This window comes from Aulonocara stuartgranti (genome assembly GCF_965226115.1).
Source record: "Aulonocara stuartgranti genome assembly, chromosome: 8".
Classification (NCBI taxonomy): Eukaryota; Metazoa; Chordata; class Actinopteri; order Cichliformes; family Cichlidae; genus Aulonocara; species Aulonocara stuartgranti.
Window position 1 is genome coordinate 47,623 of NC_138959.1, and position 15,384 is coordinate 63,006.

Here is a 15,384-nt window from a genome sequence, read left to right on the forward strand (position 1 = left end):
ACTATCAAAGGACCCTGGATCTATATCGGGCAACCATCCATCTAAAAGTAGCGAAGTAAGGTCTGAAAATCTGTTGAAAAGTGAAAGGCCACAGGGAAAGCTAAAGGCTAGGCCTGAAACTCTGATTGTGGGTGACTCTGCCGTAAAGGATGTACAAAGGATGTGCGGTAAGAACACTAAAGTCCTCTGCTTTCCTAAGGATATGGTCAACAACCTGAAGGAGAGAATTCTTCAAATTGCAGATGAATATCCAACTGTGACAAACATTGTTCTGCATACAGGGTCAAATGATGTGTCCAAACGACAGTCGGAGGTTCTGAAACGGGACTTTACTGGATTATTAAATACTGTAAACTCTCTGAATGCAGCTGTAGTCATCAGTGGACCTGTACCGCCCGTCAGAGGAGGAGACGAGAGATTCAGCAGGTTGTTTACACTGAATAAATGGCTTATATCAGCATGTGCTGACCACTCAGTGCATTTTATCAACAACTTTAATATTTTTTGGGAACGCAGGCATCAGTTTAAAGCAAAGGGATTTAATTTTAACAAGTCAGGGGTGAAACTGTTCACCTCCAACTTGTTTTATTCCATACGTCATCCATCTGTGCATGGTGCCAAGGCTGAGATAAACGAGGAGTTATCTCATAAAGAGGAACAAACAGTACTCCAAGAACAGACAAAGCCCAGCAGAAACCTTGAGGAGGAGCTCCATCTGCCCCCACCCGGGAAGAGCCTCAGAAAGGAGAGACATCTGAGGCAAGAAGAGGGGTCCCTATTTGCCTCCAACTCTCTCAACAACACCAACGACCAGGACCAGGGACCACGATCTTCCCCAGTCCCCCAAACCCCTGACAGGCCATCACCCTCCTCCCCCTCCCTTTCTCCCTCCTCCCCACACCTGAAATTCACTGAAGAGATGATGGAGCGGGTCAATGCTGGGCTCAGATCTACCCCCCGGCCCAATCCCTTTTTGTCCCCCATAAACCCCCTACCAAAGCAGTCAAAGGTTCGCCATCGAGCCCCACCCTCAACAGAGCAATAGAAGTCACATTGCTCAGCCTCGCCCCCCTTAGTTCCTCCTTACCACCTTCATGCTCTGTCTCCGCAGTCTGATGTGTGGAGGGTCCGGGCTGCGAGGATTATGGCAGTGGTGACTTTTCCCAGGAGAAGCTGGGACCCTGTTTACTAGAAGGTTTTAAAATCTCTGTACTTTTAGGTGACAGAAGGAGACGTGTGGCCTGGTCAAAACACAGAGAGCTGCACTCTAAAAGATCTTTAAATATAGTAAACATACCTTGTGTGCCACAGACTGCTCCCAAACATGAGGGGACAAGTAATGCCTCTAAAACACTTAAGTTGGCTTTATTAAATGTTAGATCTTTAGCTGGGAAAACATTTTTAATTAATATCTGTGAAGGTTCTCAGTCATCCAGGTCATCGTAGTCAAAGGAGCTTGCAAAGAAAAGCGTCTGGACTTCTTTAAGTTGCTTGAAGACGTTTCACCTCTCATCCGAGAAGCTTCTTCAGTTCTAAGGTCAAATGGTGGAGAGTCCCAGACCTTAGAACTGAAGAAGCTTCTCGGATGAGAGGTGAAACGTCTTCAAGTAACTTAAAGAAGTCCAGACATTTTTAATTAATGATTTAATCACTGAGCACAGCCTTGATTTTATGTTTTTCACTGAAACTTGGTTGGACCAAAGTAACAGTGGAGCTGTTCTCATCAAGACGACCCCTCCTAACTACAGTTTTATCAGTGAGGCCAGGGCGAGCAGGAGAGGAGGAGGGGTTGCTGTCTTATTTAATGAATCATTTCAATGTAAGCAGCTATCTCCTGGAAGTTTTCAGTCTTTTGAATATGTGGCTTTACAGCTGAAGGCCCCATCCAAAGTTGTGTTTCTTAATGTTTACAGGCCTCCCAAATACTGCACAGACTTTTTTAATGACCTCAGTGAACTGCTGTCTGTGATCTGTGTTGATTTCGACTGTGTAATTATTGTTGGGGATTTTAACATCCATGTGGACAACCCTCAGGACAAAGGGACTAAAGACCTGAGTAACACTCTGGGCAACTTTGGGCTGACTCAGCATGTAACAGAGGCCACACATAATAGAGGACACACTCTTGACCTACTGATCTCCAAGAGCCTGAGCATTTCAAACATTACTGTGTCTGATGTGGGCCTGTCTGATCATTACTGTGTTTTCTTTGAAAGTAAAATAATAATAATAATAGATTGGATTTATATAGCGATTTTCAAGGCACCCAAAGCGCTTTACAATGCCACTATTCATTCACGCTCACATTCATGGAGGCAAGCTACAGTTGTAGCCACAGCTGCCCTGGGGCAGACTGACAGAAGCGAGGCTACCATATCGCGCCATCGGCCCCTCTGGCCAACACCAGTAGGCGGTAGGGTAAAGTGTCTTGCCCAGGGACACAACGACCAGGACAGAGAGTCCAGGGATCGAACCGGCGACCTTCCGGTTACAGATGCGCTTCCCAAGCTCCTGCGCCACAGTCGCCCCGTAAAATCTCAGCCCACACAAATATATCAACAGCAGTGATCACAAAACTGTGTATAACTGAAGACAGTAGTGAGATCTTTAACCAGGTCTTCCCATTAACACCTGACCTGTCCAGAGGGTCAGTCAATGAGCTCGTCAATAGCTTCAATGCAAAAATGTTAAATGTAATGGATACTATTGCTCCCATTAAGGTGAAGGTTATCTCTGGAAGGAAAAAGTCTCCATGGAGAAACTCCACACTAGTGAAAAATGAAGAGTGTAGGAAAGCTGAGCGCAGATGGAGAAAAACAAACCTCCAGGTTCATTATGACAATTATAAAGAGAAACTTCACAATTATAATTTACAACTGAGGAGTGCAAGGAGGTCCTACTTCTCTGACATCATCACCAAAAACAGCCATAATGCTCGGGTCTTATTTTCTACAGTTGACAGGCTAACAAACCCTCCTGTGCCAGTGGCAGCTGAACGTCGACCATGGCCTGCAATGACTTTGCCAAATTCTTCACAGAAAAAAATACAAAAGATTAGACAAGCAATTGGTACATCAACAGCAGATCCAGAATACAGTGGGGCAAAAAAGTATTTAGTCAGCCACCAATTGTGCAAGTTCCCCCACCTACAATGATGACAGAGGTCAGTAATTTGCACCAGAGGTACACTTCAACTGTGAGAGACAGAATGTGAAAAAAAAAAAATCCATGAATCCACATGGTAGGATTTGTAAAGAATTTATTCGTAAATCAGGGTGGAAAATAAGTATTTGGTCAATAACAAAAATACAACTCAATACTTTGTAACATAACCTTTGTTGGCAATAACAGAGGTCAAACGTTTACTATAGGTCTTTACCAGGTTTGCACACACAGTAGCTGCTATTTTGGCCCATTCCTCCATGCAGATCTTCTCGAGAGCAGTGATGTTTTGGGGCTGTCGCCGAGCAACGCGGACTTTCAACTCCCGCCACAGATTTTCTATGGGGTTGAGGTCTGGAGACTGGCTAGGCCACTCCAGGACTTTCAAATGCTTCTTACGGAGCCACTCCTTTGTTGCCCGGGCGGTGTGTTTTGGATCATTGTCATGTTGGAAGACCCAGCCTCGTTTCATCTTCAAAGTTCTCACTGATGGAAGGAGGTTTTGGCTCAAAATCTCACGATACATGGCCCCATTCATTCTGTCCTTAACACAGATCAGTCGTCCTGTCCCCTTGGCAGAAAAACAGCCCCATAGCATGATGTTTCCACCCCCATGCTTCACAGTAGGTATGGTGTTCTTGGGATGCAACTCAGTATTCTTCGTCCTCCAAACACGACGAGTTGAGTTTATACCAAAAAGTTCTACTTTGGTTTCATCTGACCACATGACATTCTCCCAATCCTCTGCTGTATCATCCATGTGCTCTCTGGCAAACTTCAGACGGGCCTGGACATGCACTGGCTTCAGCAGCGGAACACGTCTGGCACTGCGGGATTTGATTCCCTGCCGTTGTAGTGTGTTACTGATGGTGACCTTTGTTACTTTGGTCCCAGCTCTCTGCAGGTCATTCACCAGGTCCCCCCGTGTGGTTCTGGGATCTTTGCTCACCGTTCTCATGATCATTTTGACCCCACGGGATGAGATCTTGCGTGGAGCCCCAGATCGAGGGAGATTATCAGTGGTCTTGTATGTCTTCCATTTTCTGATGATTGCTCCCACAGTTGATTTTTTCACACCAAGCTGCTTGCCTATTGTAGATTCACTCTTCCCAGTCTGGTGCAGGTCTACAATACTTTTCCTGGTGTCCTTCGAAAGCTCTTTGGTCTTGGCCATGGCGGAGTTTGGAGTCTGACTGTTTGAGGCTGTGGACAGGTGTCTTTTATACAGATGATGAGTTCAAACAGGTGCCATTCATACAGGTAACGAGTGGGGGACAGAAAAGCGTCTTACAGAAGACGTTACAGGTCTGTGAGAGCCAGAGATTTTCCATGTTTGAGGTGACCAAATACTTATTTTCCACCCTGATTTACGAATAAATTCTTTACAAATCCTACCATGTGAATTCATGGATCACTGTTGCCAAAGTGCTTGCTCATAGGGGGTCATATGATTGTTGGGTTTTTCTCTGTATCTATGAGGCCTTGAGGCAACTTTTGTTGTGATTTGGTGCTATTTAAATAAAATTGAATTGAATAGAAAAACACATTAAGACAATAACAAAATCAGCTTACTATCACCTCAAGAATATTTCAAGGATAAAAGATCTGATGTCTCAACAGGACCTGGAAAAACTAGTCCATGCATTCATCTTTAGTAGGCTTGACTACTGTAACAGCATCTTTACAGGTCTACCTAAAAAAAAAATATATATATATATCAGTCAGACAACTACAGCTCATTCAGAACTCTGCTGCTCGAGTCCTCACTAAGACCAAAAAAGTGGACCACATCAGTCCAGCTCTGAGGTCTTTACACTGGCTGCCTGTCCGTCAGAGGATAGACTTTAAAGTCCTGATGCTGGTCTATAAAGCTCTGAATGGTTAAGGACCAAAATACATCAGTGACCTCCTGACCCAGTATGAACCTTCAAGATCCCTCAGGTCGTCTGGATCCGGTCTTTTATCAGTTCCCAGAGTCAGAACCAGACACGGAGAAGCTGCATTCAGCTTTTATGCTCCTTATATCTGGAACAAACTCCCAGAAAGCCTCAGATCAGCTGAAACACTCAGTTTATTTAAATCCAGGTTGAAGACTCACCTGTTCTCAGCTGCATTTGAATAAAGCACCAAATCCACACTTTAAGCTTAAATTTCAAAACTAACATTTTAACTACTGATTTTATCTATTTCTGATTTTATATACTGTTTTGTTTGTTTGTTAATTAGTTGGTTTGTTTGATTGTTTTAATCAATTTAAATCATGCTTTTTACTTGTTTTTGTTTCTAATGTCTCTGTAAAGCACTTTGAATCACCTTGTTGTTGAATTGTGCTATACAAATAAACTTGCCTTGCCTAACAACAGCTGATCAAGCTTAAACGTGCTGCTGTTTAGCGCGACATCGCTGGTTTCCTCTTTCTGGCACAAAGTGGGCGATAAACAAACAAGAGAGAGAAGCTGATTAGCTGATCATTGATCAGTTTCATGATTGAAGTAGCAACAAGAGAGGGAGGGGGGAGGATGAGAGAAGAAGAAGCAGCTGCAGCGTAAACACAGAATAACTCCAGCTTTGTGTCTTTTTTCCATTCCAGCTGAAGTCCGGGACAAACTGTTCCTTTTCTCCTCAAATGAAATGCATAATATTTTCTCTGAATATGGGACGATTACATTTTTTAAGGAGCCGTTGACAACTCTACGAATCTTATGAATAAAATAAAGTTCACTATCAGTAACATCATAGCACCCACAGCTGTATAGAAACTCCGTCATGCTAGCTAGCACGCAGTACAAGTTAACTGACTGTAAAAAGTCAGCACAACGAAAATGAATTAAACGTGGTTTATATCTGACCCAGATAGACTGCAAGTCATAACTTCTTACCTGGAGTTCAGTTCACAGCCTCGGGGCTCTGCTCCTCCTGCCTCCCGTTTCCCCTCATCCACCTGCTGGCCTCTGTGGAAGCTCCGCCACAGCCACCACCAAACAACAGTTGTTTTTACACATCGGCCAGCATCTGGCCAATCCACCACCTTTGATTGTTTCTGCCATTACAAGGAAGAAAAAAAAAAAAAAAAAAAAAAAAAACACCCCACCATCGGCCCACCGAGCAAATGCCCGGTATGCCTGATGACCAGCTATGGTCGCACCATCAGGTGGCACGCGTGCACAGGGTTGCCGACCCCTGCAGTCCAGTATATAGAGACACGAGACGACGAGGCTCCAGTTACAGCAGTGCAAGTAAACAAACAATAACTATAAGAAGAGTAAGGAAATAAATATACACTTTAGGATCAATAATGATAATAGGATCAAGGGTAAAGGGATCAATAACAATTTAAAATTTACAGTTTGACAATTTAAAATCTCACACACAATATTTCATTCATAATGTTGTAAATCCAAGCCCATCAAGTATTCATAATCTGAATCCTGGGTTGTGCGAAATCCCAGAAATAAACCTTAGACAAACTGAACCTGTGAACTAAGGTGTAGGTCTGTTAGTTTATGTTGTGGTGATCCTCGGGTTGGGGGATGAGTGTTCATACTGGAGTGCAAAATTAAAAACATATGGAAGATGGACAAGAAAAGTTCAAAGCCATCAGGTGCTCAGTTTAGAAAAAATAGAAGAGGAGGAGAAACGAGCAAAAGATGCAGATAAGTAGATGTGTGATTGGATAATGGCAGGTCATCCTGAACCAATCAGAGTCAGAATACTTTATTAATCCCTAAGGAAATTATGTGGGTTACAGTTGCTCCAAGAAGAAATGGTAAAAATAGTAACAGACTAAACTCCAAACATGTATGAAATAGCACTAATATATACAGATCACTCAATTATAAATATCAAGGATTAACAGAGGTGATTGACGAGAATATTCCAGAGCAGAAAAGAGCGTGTGTAAAAAGGATGTAACTATTGCAGTGTTTACAGTGTGTTCGATGGAGGAGTTGTACAGGGAGACGGCCACGGGCAGGAATTACTTCCGGTGTCCTTCAGTGGTGCTCTTTGGTGACCTCAGTCTCTCACTGAGCGTGCTCCTGTGACTAGTCAGTACGTCATGGAGTGGGTGGGAGGTGTTCTCCATGATTGTCCTTATCTTGGACAACATCGGCCTCTCAGACACCACCCTAACAGAGTCCAGCTCCATCCCCACAACATTACTGGCCTTGTGGATCAGTTTATGGAGTCTGTTGGCATCTGTGACCCTCAACCACTCATAGCACTGACCACAGAGATACAACAAGAAAACATTAATTAGCAGGGATAGTGGAAACGTCTGTTTACGTTTGTAAGCCACTTGGCTATGATAGTAAACAGTAGACACTGATGTAGCCGACTGAATCTTTTGGACTGTTTCCAGCACAATATTAATTAATCATTGTCAATTTGTCTTTTTCTCATTGTACAACGAATTATGATTGAGGGAGGGTTCACCCAGGGCGCCAAACAGGCTAGGACCGCCACTGCCCAGGACTCCCAGAAACCTGACAGCATCACACGAAACATGAAGCCAGGCTGTGATGGTGACGTGTGTCCACCAGAGGGCAGAGTTTCACTGCCTTTGAGGCACCTGAGCTTTGAAGGAAAGAAAGACACCTGACAGCTTCAGTGACGTCACCAAAGTCTTAAAAACTGAACACGTGATCATGTTTCGAGCTTCTGTTTTCTTCCTAATATCTGGATAATTAATTGATAACTAATCTATTGACCGCGTGTTACTGGTGGCCCATCAGAGGTGTTCACATCTATATTTCATATCGTTTTCTTTTATGACAGAGGTTAAAGTTCAGCTTACGTCTCATCGCAGACTCAGTGTCCCACGTTTTATTATTATGGTGCTCATTAACAACAACAACAACCCAAAAATGGCAATAAAGGAAGAAAAAACATGCTTCAGAATTCAGCCTCTGTACATGCAAAATATTTAAATGGCTTTTATATGTAAATGAAAAACGAATAAAAGAACGAACAACACGAGTTTATAACGTATCCTTTTAATTATCGCGCCCACAAAAATATATGAATGAAACGAAACCTGTAAGTTAATTTTTCTTTGTCTGGTACGATAAACTTTTTTTCTATAATCCGCTGATGATGTTGGATTTTAAAACTATAGGTTTTTTTTTTTTTAAAGAACTCTTATAAACGCCGGAGGTCACCGAGAGCAGCTGGGAAAGCAGTTTTATTTATAAGGTTCTGTGAGGCGAAGACTAAAGCTGTGCAGGACCGAGAGCGACACACAGCGAGGAAGTCTCAACAAACTGTTTCACGACCTGCAGGCAGGAAAGCTCAGTTCAGACTCACCTTCATCAAACGTGCGGCTCCGTGAGTGCGCTCGCTCTGCAGCAGCGAGGATCTGCACCTCCTCCTCCTCCTCCTCCTCACTCCGAGGAGCTCTTCTCTGAAAGCAGCTGCTGTGGATCCGCATCAGACACACCTGAACTTGAAGAAAAACGGGAAACCTTCAGATTTCTGTCAAAGAAACCAACACAGAACTTAATTACTGCTCCAGCTGATCCCCGGGGGAAGTCGCGGGTCCATTAAAGGTAACGCAGACGGACACCTGAGAGACCCTGACAGGCACAGACAGGTGTGCGCAGCAGCAGCAGGGGTTCCGGGCCCGGCTAGAGTGTCTGTGGCTCTCTGCAGGTACCCTCCCACAGTGGGACACACACGTCGGGTCGGCTGGTGCTTCTGTCTACCTGTTAGCCCTGCGACGGGTGGAGACATGTCCAGATGGTGCCTGGGTCTGCTCCTGAGAACCGGATCACTCGTTAATGAAACTGCTGTTTCCAAAGTTTGTTAAACAGTGGGTGGAAGTGTTTGTTTCTCCCGTGACCTGTTAACACGAGAGCAGACGTCTTTGGCACATTAAAAACATAAAGAAACTGAAGCAAACGAACTCGGCGTGAACTTTCCACGCTTCGGTTCAGATATTTCACTTCAGCCTGGAGGTGATTTTGTTTCGGGGTTGTTGTTTTTTTGGTTGTTCTTTTACAGACCGAAACATTTGAAGTGTGCGTTTCACGTGCGCTATATATAAGTGTTGAAGAGCTCTGAGCTCGCGTGGATTCAGTATACCTGAGGGAGGGACAGTCCAAGTGTCCATGGAGACTTTCTACAACCACACGCGGAACCAGCGGCAGGACCAGAGCCAGCACCCAGTGGTCACGGCGGCAGCGGACAGCCCCGCGCACGGGAGTGACCTCAGCCTCCGCGCGCTCACCGGATGCGTCCTGTGCGTCCTGATCGTGTCCACGCTGCTGGGGAACGCGCTGGTGTGCGCCGCCGTCATCAAGTTCCGCCACCTTCGCTCCAAAGTCACCAACGCCTTCGTCATCTCTCTGGCCGTGTCCGACCTGTTCGTGGCCGTGCTAGTGATGCCGTGGAGGGCCGTGTCCGAGGTGGCCGGCGTCTGGCTGTTCGGCCGCTTCTGCGACACGTGGGTGGCGTTCGACATCATGTGCTCCACGGCCTCTATCCTCCACCTGTGCATCATCAGCATGGACCGCTACTGGGCCATCTCCAGCCCGTTCCGCTACGAGCGCAGGATGACGCGCAGGTTCGCGTGCGTGATGATCGGTGTGGCGTGGACGCTGTCTGTACTCATCTCCTTCATTCCCGTGCAGCTCAACTGGCACCGCGCGGGCGCGCAGAACGCCACGGACCCGGGGGACTGCAACGCGAGCCTGAATCGCACCTATGCCATCTCCTCTTCCCTCATCAGCTTCTACATCCCCGTGCTCATCATGGTGGGCACGTACACGCGCATCTTCCGCATCGCGCGCACGCAGATCCGGCGGATCTCGTCGCTAGAGAGGGGCTGCCGCGCTGTGCACCGGCGGGCCCGCGCCTCCGCGCACGAGGAGAGCTCTCTGAAGACTTCCTTCCGCCGCGAGACCAAAGTGCTGAAGACGCTGTCGGTCATCATGGGCGTGTTCGTGTTCTGCTGGCTGCCGTTCTTCGTGCTCAACTGCATGGTTCCCTTCTGCCGCCTGGAGCGCCTGGGCGCGCCGCCCTGCGTCAGCGACACCACGTTCAGCGTGTTCGTGTGGTTCGGCTGGGCCAACTCGTCCCTGAACCCGGTCATCTACGCCTTCAACGCAGACTTCCGGAAGGCCTTCTCCACCATCCTGGGCTGCAGCCGCTACTGCGCCACCTCGGCGGTGGAGGCGGTGGACTTCAGTAACGAGCTGGCGTCCCACCACGACACCACCCTGCAGAAGGAGGTGTGCGCTGCGCCGACAGAGCTCGAGCGCGACTTCGATAAAGTTTCGGCCACTTCCGGTGATTCCAGGAACCGCCGGAACTTGCTGCTGCCCGCCATCCTGCGGCACGAGTGCGAGGCCGAGATCTCTCTGGACATGATGCCCTTTGGACACGATGCACCGGCAGACTGTTACGTGATACCCGGTCAAGTCCAGGACCTGTGAGCAGACCGGGATTGACCTTTGACCTTCTGCTTGTGACTTTAAATGAGGGGATTTTTTTCCTGTTGTCGGGTCATTTAAGTGTGGATGATTTTTCCATCAAACATTTGAGAGGATGTAAAAAAATGGATACTCATCATTATCATCATCATCCCGACTTCAGATTGAAGGCAGGAGGTCGTCCTGTGTTTGTCACTGAGCTCTGTTATGCTCATTCCCAATATTCCAACATCTGGACATAAAAACAGATGACAGAGTTTGTCCGAGTCACTGGAACGCCTTACCATTTCCTGTTAACGCTCTTTATACATTAAACTCTTTGCTTGAGACTCACTTAGTCTCTTTCATTTGGACCAAATCTCCACAGTTTTGGTTCCTCTGGTACTTTCCCCACCACCACGTGAAGCTCGAGAAGATCCGACTAAAAGCACAAATCCAAAATGATCCATTGAGTCAAACAGGCAGTTGTGTGTTTGTCAAATGTCATTTGTTGGAATTCTGCTCAAATCTGAATTTTAAAAACAAACCTCATCCTGCTTTATGATCACTGAGTTTATCTTCTAAATCCTGATTTCAGTGTTAAAGTTCATGATTGATCACACAGACTAACAACTAATCAGTTGTTGCTACCACGACATGATGACAAATACTTTTACTGATATATTTGGTGTCCAGTATTCGGACACTGCATGGACCCATTCGTGGCTCTGATGACGTGTTTATGGCTCAAGAGTTAGGAGTTCGCCTTGTAATCGGAAGGTTGCCGGTTCGAGCCCCGGCTCAGACAGTCTTTGTCGTTGTGCCCTTAGGCAAGACACTTCACCCGTTGCCTACTGGTGGTGGTCAGAGGGCCCGGTGGCGCCAGTGTCCGGCAGCCTCGCCTCTGTCAGTGCGCCCCAGGGTGGCTGTGGCTACATGTAGCTGCCATCACCAGTGTGTGAATGACTGGATATGTAAAGCTTTGGGGTCCTTAGGGACTAGAAAAAGCGCTGTACAAATACAGGCCATTTATGTGTTACAGCCCACGCAGGGAGATCAGGGATTTTTGTAATGAAATAAGTGAAACAGACACAATTTATATGTTCGTGACTTTTTTTCCCTCTCTTGTCATAGCAAAAAATAAATTAAAAAAAAAAAAAAAAAACACCCAACAGTCATAAACAATCTTTAAAATAATTCATCCTTTACGTCAGCACTGTAAAAACAAGATTTTTCTGTCACCGAGTTTTCAGTTTATAGTAAAATGTAAAATTGTGTTTACAGCACCGCTCACAGGCTTTTCCTCTCACTGTTAAACCGATAACTCTTTAAAGGTACTTCTTTCCTTTAGCAGATCAATTTAATCAAAGATTCTTTGCTCAAGAATCCTTCATCTTTGTTTGAATCTGCAGCTGCTGAACAACAATACTGTGCACTTAATAACAGACACAAATGAGGTTAAATATCTCAGGAACGTCAGGAGTGTCTGTCAGAGACTTTAAATGGCACCAAGCTAACAGGGTGAATGTCGGGAATGAGGGGAAAATCCGTCCTGATTGTTCTCTGCTCTCGTTAGTGACACTGTCTGGATGGCACACATCATCACACATAAACTAATAAAGTTGTGTGATGTAATACAAATGACCTTAAACTCACAGATATCGATGGTGGTTTGAATTTAAACCTAAGCCCTGACTTGTACTTGATGCCCACAGATTGAAAGCTGTTTGATGTGAGTGTTCAGACCCACTGACTGAACCTCCCTTTGATATGGTAAAGATGGAGGACAGATCATTAATAACAATTACATCATTAATTTTGGCATCTAATTGGCCCTTCAGGTAATTGCAGGCTGTTGGAGTTTGTACATGCAAATTGAATGTGAAGCTGAACAAAAGCCAGATGAGCGTTTCCACGATGGAGTTTGCTGGAAAGCTTTGGGCTGCTGGTTGTCGGTGAGCTGAGGCAAAGCTCTGCAGACTCACAGAGACGGAAAACCTTTTCTAACAGCTCGTTGCAGACGGAGCAGGAACTGTGAGATAAAGGATTATTACAAACCGCGATCATGCAAAGCTCCTTTAGCATAGTCCAAGAATGAAATTGAGCACAATAATTGCACTTTAAAGTTACTGTCATGTTGCTGTTTGAAGCTTTGGATCAGTTCAAGATTAATGTCAGTATTTCATTTAAATCTTCCTCACTGTGTTAAGGTGAGGGAGAGCCAGACTGTTGTTTTACTGCACAGGAACCCGACAAGTCCGCGACTTTAATGTTAAATGTAGGACAAAGGTGAAGGCAGCAGCATCACCACGCTTCCAAAATACTGAGATTTGAGGGGGAAATGCAAATTTTCATCAACAGTCAAAAAAGAAAAAAGGAAATTCAACAACCAAACTCAAGTCTGGCTTCAATGTCACCTCCAAAAATGTCCCTGGGTGGAGATGTGGAACAGGTGGAGCGCTGTGATGTTGAGTGGATCCAGATGGAGAGGTCAGAGCTGATTAGCATTCAGAGTCAAGGATGAAGGTCACAGAGAGCCCTGAGAAAGGAAGTTTGGGTGATCCGAGGCAGCTTGCAGGTGTCCTCTGGAGTGTCTCTCACTGATCCTGAAAACATGAACTCAGAGAAGAAATCGCTGCAGAGATTTCACCACGTTTGTTGTTCTGACTGACAGACACCGAGCAGCCAATCCCAGCACACCAGGGTCCAGCATGGCGCTGAAAGTGTGGCGCTCCATCTCTCATAAACATGTACAACAGGAAAAGCTGAAAATCAAAAATCATATTAACCACAAACTTTTCAGGTCATTAACAGCAAACACAGAAATCTGTTTGTGCCATTATGGAAATGTTTCACTCTTTTATAAAACTGCAGCTCTTTCTACCCGATGAACATCAGTCAGCCCAGACTGAAATGTTACATGTGTGAGGCAGACACGTAATAAACAAGCAGAGAAACCATGTTGCACAGTCACATGATCATGATCATTGCAGCCTGTGTAATGCTCAACTACTGCATCAACAACTTGATTTTCAGCCCAGTGCATGCCCACAAATCTCACTTATTCCCTGCAGTAATCAGCCATGTACAGGCTGTGAAGTTGGAATTTGCTCCAATCAGAAACTTCTGGAAATAAAGCATATGATGCATAGTGGGTGGGTCCAGCACTGGCAGAAATCAGAGAGAAATATCTTAATAGTAATATGCACAATTAACAAGCACCCTGAATCGGATAATTGAAGAAGTAAAACTTCTTCCAGGCGATGAAGTGCCAGAAATCCAAACTCCATTTCAATATGCAATAGACCCTTCAGATGTTTGTGTTGGCTTCAGATTGCTCTAAACAGTTGTTAGTCTGCACTCAGTCAGTGAAAACTGCTCCACTGTTCCCAATATCAATATAGAGTCTCCATCAGGTTCAGGACTATGTGAAACCTCTTGAGTGTTTATAGCAGCAGCATCAAGGCAACTGAGCAAATCACAAATTTATCCAAGTTTGTGCTCATAAATCAGCAGGATGACACGATGAAACGCTGTTGTCTGCATATAACATCTGTAATATATTTTAATCTAAGAGGTATGATGACCAGAATCTGTTATCCAAGCTGAGGTTTTAAGTACAGTCATCTTCCACTTCCCTCACCTATGGTGTGCCACAAGGTTCTGTATTGAGGCCCTTATTATATACATAATGCTGATTCAACGTTTCAGTTATGAAGGTGCTTCTGTCACATTACATTCAGAGCTCTGTGCACTCAAACACGCATCACTATGCTTATGTTTAACATAATGAAGATGTGACTACGACACCTCATTGGTCAGCTTTTTGCCTTCTTTGATGACATTTTGTTAAATAAACAGAACAAGTGCTCAGTATTGCACTAGCTTCCCCTGTTTGAAGCTTTTGTTCCACATGTAGAAATGTTGCTGCAGCAGAGGTGAAAGGTTGCACAGAGAAACACAACCACACTTAAGAGCTCTTTGTGACACACTCTTTCATCTCCAGGAGAAAGCGGCCAGGATTGTGCTCATGCCTCCTTTCATTCGCTCTCTGAAGTCACTCAGTGCCAATGCTGGCGTTTCAGTGACAGCCAGGCGGATCGCCAGAGAAGATTAACAGTGTTCGTCTTCTCCGAGGTATTCAAGTGTTTGCATAAAACACATACAACCACATGGAGGGAAAACATGAAGAGAAGAAACCAACAAATTCAACGATAGGGGAAACTCCCATTTCAAAATGTGTTCAAAATCAGAGCGCTTAGAATAAAATAGAGTAGATTTGATTCATTTCTTCTGCCTTCATGATATAACAAAAAATATAATGTAAAATCAGTAATTTAGTAAAAAGGATACTGTACTCAAATATACAGATTAGTGTCTAATTACATCTTCCATTAACCGGACCCATATAATTAATCTAGAATAAATATCAGTGGGTTGGCAGTTTGTGGAAGCCACTATATCTGAATACAGTGGAGGGAAAGGACATTTGCCTTGCAACTAATGGTGTTTTACGTATGTGGTGCTAGAGAGCGGAGATGCAATGTGCAAACCGAAGGAGAAAGAAGTCACAGGTGTTTGCGTGAAGGTACATTTAGATTCATTCTGCACCGTCATACCCTACATTTTATCCCCTTCACAAAAACACAAGGAAAGAGAACGCCACTGGCATCTTATTAAAATGTTGTCTTCATTTAAGTCAGAGCTCTAACACAAAAACATGCTCCCAGGTCAGACACGTGACCCTCTCATCTCTGGAAAGCTGACAAGCGCAGCCAGCAGCCAGTTCTAAGCTAACATTAGGCTCCAATGC

At 45.0% G+C, this 15,384-nt stretch overlaps 2 protein-coding genes across 2 annotated transcripts in view; one reads left to right on the top strand and one right to left on the bottom strand.

The window, feature by feature from the left end:
- LOC309712719 (uncharacterized protein) overlaps positions 1 to 13,008 on the bottom strand; it is a 39,139-nt gene extending 26,131 nt beyond the window's left edge. The window contains exons 1-2 of the mRNA XM_082543759.1: positions 12,989 to 13,008; positions 8,467 to 8,604 (exon numbers count right to left, since the gene is read on the bottom strand). Of these exons, the coding sequence (XP_082399885.1) occupies positions 8,467 to 8,590 (124 nt within the window). The 5' untranslated portion in view covers positions 8,591 to 8,604; positions 12,989 to 13,008. The remainder of the gene's footprint in view (positions 1 to 8,466; positions 8,605 to 12,988) is intronic.
- Positions 8,614 to 11,230, top strand: LOC309712709 (D(1)-like dopamine receptor). Its single transcript, XM_082543741.1, has one exon. The coding sequence runs from the start codon at positions 9,270 to 9,272 to the stop codon at positions 10,593 to 10,595; it is 1,326 nt and encodes a 441-aa protein (XP_082399867.1). The 5' UTR covers positions 8,614 to 9,269; the 3' UTR covers positions 10,596 to 11,230.
- Positions 13,009 to 15,384: the final 2,376 nt, after the last annotated feature.

Coding starts and splice junctions, on each gene's coding strand:
- LOC309712709 (XM_082543741.1), top strand. CDS start 9,270: ATGGAGACTTTCTACAACCACACGCGGAACCAGCGGCAGGACCAGAGC.